The sequence below is a fragment of the Lipotes vexillifer genome, unplaced genomic scaffold (genome assembly GCF_000442215.2).
Source record: "Lipotes vexillifer unplaced genomic scaffold, Lipotes_vexillifer_v1.1 scaffold1136, whole genome shotgun sequence".
Lineage (NCBI taxonomy): Eukaryota > Metazoa > Chordata > Mammalia > Artiodactyla > Lipotidae > Lipotes > Lipotes vexillifer.
The window spans coordinates 228,186-238,662 of record NW_006769631.1 but is presented as its reverse complement, the minus strand read 5'-3'; the positions used below and the strand labels follow the sequence as shown (position 1 = coordinate 238,662).

Genomic DNA, 10,477 nt, shown 5'->3' with positions numbered 1-10,477 from the left:
TGGGTTGTTTTCTTTTTGCTGTCTGTTTATTTACACAACTGATTTTTGACAAAGGTTCAAAAGCAATTCAGCTGAGGAAGGATACCTTTCAATAACTACTGCTGAAGCAATTGGACAGCCATAGGTCAAAAAAAAAAAAAAGAATCTCAATCTAAACCTCACATCTTACATAAAAATTATGCCAAAATAAATCATGAACATAAAACTCTAATGCTTTCAGAATATCACAGGGGGAAATCTTTGGGATCGAGGGTTAGGCAAGGAGTTCTTACACTTGACACCGAAAGAAAGAAATCGGTAAATTGGACCTAGTCAAAATTTAAAATTTTTGCTCTGTGAAAACCCATGTGAAGAGAAAAGGCAAGCTACAGAATGGGAAAAAATATTTGCCCACTACAATCCAACAAACGATTAATATCTAGAATGTATAAAGCATTCTCAAAAGTCAACAGTTAGAAATTGGGCAAAAGACATAAACAGACACTGCACCAAAGAGGATATACAGATTGCAAATAAGTACCTGAAAAAAATGTTCAATATCATTAACCATCACGCACATTATAACCACAATTAGAAGTCACTACACACCTATTAGAATGGCTAAAATAAAAAATAGTGACAACATCAAACACTGGCAAAGATATGGAGAAAGTAGATCACTCATACACTGCTGGTAGAAATGTAACATCGTACAGCCACTCTACAAAGTAGGTTGACGGTTTCTTACAAAACTAAGCATGTTATTATCATACAACTGGACTCTTGGGCATCTATCCCAGAAAAATGAAAAGTTAAGTTCCCACAAAAACCTATACATGAATGTTTATATCAGCTTTATCTGTAATAACCCCAAACTAGAAACAGCCCTGATGTCCTTTGACTGGCAAATGGTTAAACAATTGTGGTACATCCATACCATAGAAAACTACTCAGCAATAAAAAGGAACAAACTGACACAGACAACAACTTGGATGAAGCTGTGGAAAATTATTCTGAGTAAAAAAGTCAGTCCCCAAAGGTTACATATTATATGATTCCATTTATATAACATTTCTGACATGACAAAAGTTTAGAAATGGAGAACAGATTGGTGGTCACAGGAATTAGGGACTTTGGGGGTGGGGAGGGAGGGAAGGGGGTGTGGCTACAAAAGCCCAAGAAGAAGAATCCTTGTGGTGATTTAAGTGTTCAGTATCTGAGGATGGTGGTGAATATGCAAGCCTAAGCATGATAAAACTGTATAGAACTAAACACACACACAAATGAATACAAGTAAACTTACCAACGTCAATATTCTGGTTGTGATATTGCATTAGAGTTCTGCAAAATGTGACCTGGTGCCCCACCTTCATGCACGTCTGTGGGTGAATGCCTTATGAGGAAAAAAAGAAAGAAAAACAACCGTGAGATATCTGAAGACTTTCTAATTATAAAGACCTGGATATAGCAGTGACTTAAATTGGTAAGTGTCTTTTTAAAAAACCCAAACATACAAGTGTTTTCCACTTTGAAAATAAACCACGTTCACTATATTTTAAATCCTCTAAAATGCAAAAATAAAAACACAGGACTGCAATTCCAGCACACAAATACAACCATTTTTAACTTTAATATTTCTATGCATTCCTCCGCAGTCTTGTTTCTGTTCCTAGGGGTTTTTAATTTTGTTTTTTATTTGTTTTGGCCGCGCCATGCAGGGCATGCGGGATCTTAGCTCCCCGACTTGGGATCAAACCCGTGCCCTGCAGTGGAAGCGCGGAGCCTTAACCATTGGACCGCTAGGGAATTCCCTCCGTTCTTAGTTTTTAAAAACACAACTTCATTTACTTAGCAATTACTATTTCGTGTCCTGCCTTTTTAACTCACCGTCACAAAATAACCTTTCCCCCCACACTGTTCCGCATTTTCCAAAGACATTCTGAATGGCTACGTTAAATTTCTTGGTGGGATCATTCACCTTAATTCCCCCCAGCAGGACTGCGGGATGCACATCTCTGCGCAGAACGTGTGGCCCACAAAACTTTAAAAATATGTTCCAGAAGCGGACCACTGGGCCAACTTCCAAGTCTCATACCCAAGACACCCTCATCCGTCAGCCCACCTCGCCTATGTACTTACCGCCTCAACCCGGACCATCTGCGCCTCTGTCCCTTCCCGAACTCCCGGCGACCTCTTGGTTGCCGTAGACTCGTGAGGACGTCACGCAGCGGCGTGGCTGGTTTCCCTGGTGACGGTTGCCGGGGCAGCGCAGGAAGGAGTCTGAAAGAGGTGCCCGAGCTGCTGCAGCCCAAGAAGGCAGCAGCGGAGTGACCACTGTAAGTGCGGGGGGTGGGGGGGAATGTACAGAAGGGCCCGGGCTGGAGCTGGGGGAGCCGGCAGCCACCGGGGCCCTGGCCGGAGCCAGGGCTTCATACCTCTGTAAAGATTTATTGAGCTGTACACTCAGGACTACGCACTTTACTGTGTGTAAATTATAATTCAACCTAAAATTATACCTTAGTTAAAAACAGTAATGATGTCTGAGCCCCATTCCTAGGAGTTAAGATTTTAAATGGTCCAGAGATGTGCCCCAGCATTGCTATATTTTAGGAACTCCTAGGAGATTCTAATGGTCAGCCAGAATTGAGAGCCACTGTTTTTAGGGACAGGAAGGAGTCAACTGTTGAATCTGAGTGATGAGGGGAGTATTCTGATGCCATTCGAGGTCTGGTGGCACATTCAGGCATGGGAGGGTGTGTAGAGAGCTGACGCTTAGCTCGGCTCAGCTTTGGCTTTCAGGGGACCTGAAGTGAGGGTGGGTCTTCCAAGCTTCCTCATGGACACATGCAAAGATAAGGAGCCAACTCCAGGCTTGGGGGTTGTAGACAGGGCTGACTATGTGCTGAGCACTCTTGGGAAAGGAGCAGTTTGTGGAGTTTGCTTAGGCTCAGGCTTCTTTTCCTACTCCAAGGGCAAGATGGCAGAGGATGAAGGCTCACAGGACACCTTGAGGCTCCAGTTCAGGGCCATGCAGGAGATGCAGCACAGAAGGTTACAGAAGCAGATGGAGAAACGGAAGGAAAAAGAACTTAGCTTCCAAAGCAGAGCTGATGACCAAAAAGAGCCCCTGGAGATCTCTGATGGCCTCAGCGTCCTCCAAGCCGGGGAACAGAACTCAAAAACCAGCTTTGAGCAGAGGTAAATGCAAGTTTGGACTCTCCCAGGAGCACTGCAGGGAGGTAGGGAAGGTGGGGGAGAATGACTGCAGATAGTTCGACAGGCAGGTTGACCAGATGTGTGTTTATCAGCTGAGACCCAGAAGTTTTGACACAGAGATTGTTATTGAAGACTCTTGCATCGGATAAAGGGACATAATTTGACTTGAAGTGTATTCAAAAACCACTTAAAGTCAAATGGAAAATTTGAAACTCATCAAGGTGTAGTTTATTCACTTGAATTTTCTTACGTAGTCTCTCTTTCGTGAAAAATGTGTTTTGGTTTTTGAGGAGCTGGTTGGCTGGCTCTGATGATTCACAGGTGATCACCACTCCAAACCTCATCTGGGACTGTTCTCCTGTGTCAATATCCCTTCCCTGACACATAAAGACACATAAACATACCTGTCCTAAAGAAGCAGTTTATGGATTCCTTGCTTGTATATGGTTGATGAAACAGTTGAAAGGAGTCCAGAATCTTCTCATTTTGCTTTAAATTTGCCAATGTCACACAGATGCATTGATTTATGTAGGTTATTAGAAGCAGGAGTCTGGATTGAAACAAAATTGTTTGCTAGTCACTTTGCAAAAAAAAAAAAAAAAAATCACAGCAGTTGTTGAGCTATCTCTTTGCTTCTGGTTTCACCCAGAATCTATCTTCTCCATCTGCAAATTCTACTTTTCATGGTTTCTCGATTTTCACAATGTTCTACTGAAAAATGCTAATTAGGAAAAGATAAAGATTTCTCAATAATTGAAAAAATTCATACGGCTCCTAAATATTAGCTCTAAGTTAACCCCAGACCTATTCCCAAATGATCTTTCCCCAAGTCACAGACACTGGAATTTGTGGAGACTTGAGCTGTTGGTAGAATAACACCAACAATAATAATAGCTGTTAGCTCATAATTACTGTTATCTATAATTTCCGTAACTTATTTACTTCCTGAGCAACTGCCTCTATGGAGCTGGCTCCATGCCTAATGGTAGAAGTGATCACAGACCCACCAGTCACATGTTCCTCATGTTTTAAAGTTCTAAAAAAAATGACTTGCAAGACAATTGTAATAGGGCTTTCCTGGTGGCACAGTGGTTGAGAATCTGCCTGCTAATGCAGGGGACACGGGTTCGAGCCCTGATCCGGGAAGATCCCACATGCCACGGAGCAACTGGGCCCGTGAGCCAGAACTGTTGAGCCTGCGTGTCTGGAGCCTGTGCTGCGCAACAAGAGAGGCCGTGATAGTGAGAGGCCCGCGCACCGCAACGAGGAGTGGCCCCCGCTTGCCATAACTAGAGAAAGCCCTCGCACAGAAAGACCCAGCACAGCCCAAAATAAATAAATAAATTAATTAAAAAAAAAAAAGACAATTGTAATATATAAAACTAGCCACCTATTCTGATTTATTGGGTTTACCTGGGAGACCCAGAGACCTGGTCTCAACTTAAGGCTTAGACAATTCCTCTTTCGTCTTCTAATATACATATGCAATTAAGGCTATAAATTTCCTTCTAAGTATCACTTTAGCTGCTGTTCACAAGTTTTCATACATATTGCTTCCACAGTCAGTCCGTTCTAAATGCTTCATAATACACATTATGATTTCTTCTTAACCCATAAATAATTTAGGAGTATGTGTATGTGTGTGGTTTTTTGTTTTGTTTTGTTTTTTTTCAGTTCCAAGCGTATGATGGGTTTGGAGTTCTGTGTTTTATTTTTGTTCTCTTTTTAGTATACATTTCTAATTTTAGTCAATTGCCATTAAGAAAATGGTCTGTATAATGTCCATTGTTTGGAATTTGCTAAGGTTGCCTTTGAAGCCTAAACTATAATACATCTTTATGCATGTTCCATGGATGCTGGAAAGGAGTATGAATTCTCTGGGTGGGGTTTTATATAGCTCTGTTGAATCCATAGTAAACCATGTTATTGAAAACTTCTTTCTTGGGCTTCCCTGGTGGCGCAGTGGTTGGGAGTCCGCCTGCCAATGCAGGGGACGTGGGTTCGTGCCCCGGTCCGGAAGATCCCATGTGCCGCGGAGCGGCTGGGCCCGTGAGCCATGGCCGCTGAGCCTGCGCGTCCAGAGCCTGTGCTCCGCACAGGAGAGGCCACAACAGTGAGAGGCCCGCGTACCGCAAAAATAAATAAATAAATAAACAATAAAATAAAAATTGGCACATTTAAAAAAAAAAACTTTTCTCTTTTCACTTGTGTGTGTGTCCTTAATCGTTCAGTTGTGAGAAGAGTGTGTTAAAAATCTGCTCACAAAAAAAAAAAAAAAGTCTGCTCACTGAGATTCCCTTAATTTCTCATTCCTATTTTGTACAGACCAGTTCTTATCTCCACCCAGTGCCCAACCAGGTACAACAAACCTGGGCTGTGGAGGCCTGACCCCTGCCCATCGGTTCCTGTGATTCTGCCTTTGCCTTGCAGGATGCTTGAAGATGAGATCGAACGGCTTCGGGATCAACTCAGGGAAACAGTGGATGAGAACGGGCGATTGTATAAGTTGCTGAAGGAGAGGGACTTTGAAATCAAACACCTCAAAAAGAAAATAGAAGAGGACAGATTTGCCTTCACAGGTAGCTCCACCGCTGTTGCGACAGTTTCTGCTCTGAAGTTCATGTCGGCTGGCCCAGCTGCCATGGAGCCTACAGGGTTCCAGAGGGCAGGTGCTCAAGAGACAGTGCAAGGTTCAGCTGTGCTCCAGCTTGTCCAGATGAATCCCGGAAATGAGGGAGAGGGGAGAGGAATGGAGCAGGCCAGGAAGGCCAGCATGCTGGGAAACGGAAGCACGAGAACAGCAGGGGCAGAAGACAGGCATTCCAGGCAGCGTGGGTGACCCCGCTGGGACTCATGACAAGAGTTCTCCGTGATGCTCGCTACATGTTCGGTGGGCCAACGGCACCCATTCTATCTGGATGCTCTGGCTCAAACACTATCACGGACGCGAAAAAGCCCCAGTGGAAGTAGGCATTTACTCTACACCACTTGCTGTTGCTGCTCCAGAAGGGTGGACAAGACAGGGGAGTTCTCTGTTCTGGGAGGATTTCCTGGGATCCAGCAGCATGTACAGTGGACCTTGGCCCTTCAGGTCAGAGTTGGACCTTGGTTCTGTTGCTGGAGACCTTGACCCTGTGGGTCTGTTAGGGACCTTGGGTTTGTGGGCCTGGAGATGACCTTAGCCCTGTGGATGTGGGCTGGACATTGACCACTGACCCTGTGGTTATGAGCTAGACCTTGTTCTTACAGATCTGGTGGGGACCTTGGCTCTGATTGTCCTCTGCTCGATGTACGCCCGTTGAGCAATTCCCAGGTGGCTGACTGAGAAAGCACAAAGTCAGTGTCAGCAATCACAGAGGGCATGATGCCTCACCTGGCATCTGCCAGAGCGTCTCTCTCTGCCTTTGCTAGTAAATGACTTTAAGAGTAGGTGCACCCAGAGGACCAGTGCTGAATTGAAAAGCTAGGGGAATCTGGTATCTTAAAGGCCCTTGATAGCCTGTTGTGCTTCCCTCCATTCTTTGGCCTCTTCTGTCTAAAACAAAACCACACTGAACAGAAGATAACACCTAACCTGGCTTGGGGTTCAGATGCGAAGGGGTAGCTTTTGCAAGGATGTCGAGAAGTTGATGGGCTCCGGGGAGAGCAGGAGATGCCTCCTCACCCCAGGAGACCTGGGAGACAGGGGCCTGCCTCTCTCTTCTCCAGCCTGCCCCACATCCTGTCTTCTGCTGCTTCTGCTGGCATGCTCATGGCCTCATCTGAGTGCCAGCCCCGAGCCTCCCTCAAGACCTCTTAAATCCAGTCCTCACTCAGAAGTCCCCATTTCTGATTTCCAACTTCATGTTTTGAAGAGAAAAGTCTGACAGTCTCAGTTCATGTTTTTAAACCAGGCTACAGTGACAGGCTGCTGACAGCTGAAGGACTGGTTTTCCCCTGGGTGGACTTTTAGTGTTTGCTTTAGTTTAGTTTTTCTGTTTCTTCGTACAGTTTCTTTAGTGATTGCGCTAGTGCTTACAACACACATAACTTTTCATGGTCTACTTAGAATTAATATTTCACCACTTCAAGTGGAATGAAGAAACTTTACCACCATATAAGTCCCTTTACCCTCCCCCCTTATATTACAGCTTTTATATGTATTATGTCTGTATGTGTTGAACATCCCATCAGACTATGCTATCATATTTGCTTACAACCATTATACGTTTTAAAAAACTGAAGGATGCAAAATAGTCTATTATATTTACCCAGATATTTTAGCATTTCTGTGCCTGCCTATTCACTGATGCCCCCATTATAATGGGGTTTCAGCTTCAAGAGTGGGGCTTGTCTGGAGACAGAGTTGGGAGAGAGCCCTGGCTCGCTCTCAGCCCCACTTCCTGCCCTTCGGACTAGAGAGGGCTTCTCTTAGACTTCTCTCTAATGTCTAGTTCCAGGATTTGTAATGCTCTGGGGTCCTGGGAGGAAAACAGAACCAGAGAACTCACCACGGGACCATTTGTATTTCTAGGTTTGGTTTCCTTCCCCCAGGTTCTTCCTCCTTTGCTCCTGATGTGTCCTAATCCACCTCAACAGACACGAGGTGGCCGAGGGCAGCTACTCATCGTTGCCCAAATCGCTGCTGGCCCAGGCCAGCAGCAGCAAAAGCCTGTTCGATGTGTGGGCCTGTGTTTTTAATGGACCTTACCGTTTTCCTTCATTTTAGGGACGGCTGGTGTGGCTGGGGATGTGACTGCCACCAAGATCGTTGAGCTGTCCAAAAAGAACCGGGTGCTGATGGCAGAGTCCGAGGGTGCGAAGACCAGAGCGAGGCAGCTGAGCAACCGCATCCAGGAGCTGGAGCGAGAGGTGAGGGGCCTCAGGCGCCCCTGCCCCGGGCTCCCTGTACCCCACGCCACTCCTCCAGAGGGGGAGCACACTTAGATGCCGTAGGTCCTTCCCAAGGACTGGTGGGTCAGTGTTTGCAATGAGTCCCTCAGTCTCTGTCATATCCTGAGAGGGGTAAGTGTCGGGAAGCAAGGAGGACGCAGGCGGTGGAGAGATAGCCCGACATAGCAAGGAGGACGCAAGCTTGGAGCCTGACCACCTGGGTGTGAATCTCAGCTCCACTACTGACTTGTGTTGTGACTTTGAGCCAGGTATAAGCTCTCCGTGCTTCAGTTTCCTCCACCTGTCACGTGGCAGTTATAACGGCACTCACCCCAAGGTTTTCTGAGGATTAAATGACTTAACACTGTAAAATGCTTAGAACAGTGCCTAGCAGGTAGTTAGCCCCAGAAAGGCACTGTTGAATTGTTGAAGGCATTGTTAATTTATTAACAGGGATCCTTGCTAATCTGAAGCTAGAGCCAGGAGCATTCCACCAGTTCGTCTCACTTTTGTCCACCTTCCTCTTTCTGCTGCCCCTACCTTCCCACAGCTAATGACAAACCCCTTCAGTCGAGAGGAGGGCACAAGCCCCAGCAGTTCATGGTCCCTCAGGAGCTAGAGTGAACCTACGCGGCTTCTCCTCATGTGTCTGGAGGAGCAGAGGCTGGCAGAGGTTAAGAGGCTTTCTCAAATCACACAGCATGTGGTGGTGCCGGATTTCAAATCCAGTTCTGTTGCTCTCCAAAATCCTCCACAGTCATTACACTTGGCATTGAATTAGACCTTCTTTATTCTATAACCTATTTTTTGAGAACCATCACAGGCTCTGGGCCAGGCCCTGGGGAGACCGTGGGGAGCAAAACAGGCCTGGTCCTTGCCCTCCTGGAGACAGACCAGCATCGAGGGCCCCTTAGAGGGGGGAGTATGTACAGTGGGTCCCTGGAGGATGAGAAGGGGCCAGACTCGGAGGAGTGGGGGAGAGGCCCTCATGCAGAGGACCCAGCAGGTACAAAGGCCCTGAATAGGAATAAAGGCCTGAAAGGGGACCAATGTGGCCGAGCTTGGAGCAGGATGAGGTCAGAGAGGTGGGAGGGCAGGTCGTGCCCAGCCTTGTCAGACAGGGATGGTCTTTGTGTGAAGGACAATTGGGAAACCCTTAAAGGGTTGGTTGGCTGTCTGTATACAGCAGTGGTCTTGGCCACCAGGCCATGAGCCTGAGTGGCAGGTTTCTCAGTGTCTCTGACCTTGTCTCCTCAACTGTAAGGTGAAGTCCGTAGTTCCTTTTCTCTCCGCCTCCCAAGGCTGTTGTTAGATGCAGACCATGGTTGCAGAATCATTATTTACTAAGCTGTGCATGAATCCTAGGCTGCGACTGGGGAGTGGGGCAGACAATCAGTTAAACCCTCTCCCATCGCAGAGTGCCTTGTAAAGGAGAGAGTTCTTCCATTCATGGGCCTTAAAATGAGCTGAAGGGACGGACTGCTGAGAAGCGTGACCACACATCCGACGGCAGCACCAGAGCCCTTCACTCAGGCGCCGCAACTGCTGAGCAGAATTAAATATTAAGTGCCAGGTTTGCTTTTTCAGCTGCAGATGGCCCTGGCCAGGCTGCCAGCCAAGGGAGCCACCGATGCAGGAGCCAAGCTGCCGAAGGCCCAGATGGGAGACAGAGCCTTGGTATGAATTCTCTTCTGTGCTGGGGAGTGTGTGAGGCAGCCATGGGCTTGGGCCTCCCCTCTTCCATGCGGGCGCAGGTGCCTCTGTCCGGCATCCACCCCATTGCTGAGCCAGTGCCACCATTGCAGCATCCTCAGAGTAGCCATCAGGGGACAGCGACCAAGTCTACTGTCTGAGGCCAAGAATGCCCCAGTGAAGGCTGCTGAGGGGCTGACTCTGATTTAGTCCCCAGAGAGGGAGGTCAGGAGGGGCCTGAGGACCCTGGAATCCTAGAATTTCAGGACCAGGAGGGAAGGAAGACCTGATCCAATTAGCCTCCTGCTCTCAGCCCAGCTGTAAAGGATGTCCGTTACAGCATCCTTACTGGGGAGACATCCAGCCTCTCTACCTTACCCCAGGGACAGGGAGCTCACTCCTCAATGGAACGCTGGTTTTTGCTGGGGCAATCCATATTGTAAGAAGTCTTCCCTTTGTGGAACTCCAAATCTACAGCGTAAAAGTGACTATTGGGAATGGGGCTGTTCCCAAGATTCCATTTTTTCTAAGCCAATGAGCCTCCATGAAACTCAGGGCATGGGAATTACAGCTCCATGAAAGGAAGGCAGTCTGACCCAGTGGACTACTGGGGAGGAGCATGGAGCCCAAGCCAGACAATAAATAGCTCAGAGTCTCAAGAACATCCCAGGAGGCCTCCCCTTGGTTTTCTTTTCTTTTCTTTTTTTTTTTTTTTTTT

At 46.9% G+C, this 10,477-nt stretch overlaps 1 protein-coding gene across 1 annotated transcript in view; it reads left to right on the top strand.

Annotated features, from left to right (window-relative positions):
- The first annotated feature begins 2,956 nt into the window (after nucleotides 1–2,956).
- CCDC13 (coiled-coil domain containing 13) overlaps nucleotides 2,957–10,477 on the top strand; it is a 30,517-nt gene continuing 22,996 nt past the window's right edge. The window contains exons 1-4 of the mRNA XM_007445696.1: nucleotides 2,957–3,177; nucleotides 5,626–5,774; nucleotides 7,904–8,046; nucleotides 9,655–9,744. Of these exons, the coding sequence (XP_007445758.1) occupies nucleotides 2,957–3,177; nucleotides 5,626–5,774; nucleotides 7,904–8,046; nucleotides 9,655–9,744 (603 nt within the window). The remainder of the gene's footprint in view (nucleotides 3,178–5,625; nucleotides 5,775–7,903; nucleotides 8,047–9,654; nucleotides 9,745–10,477) is intronic.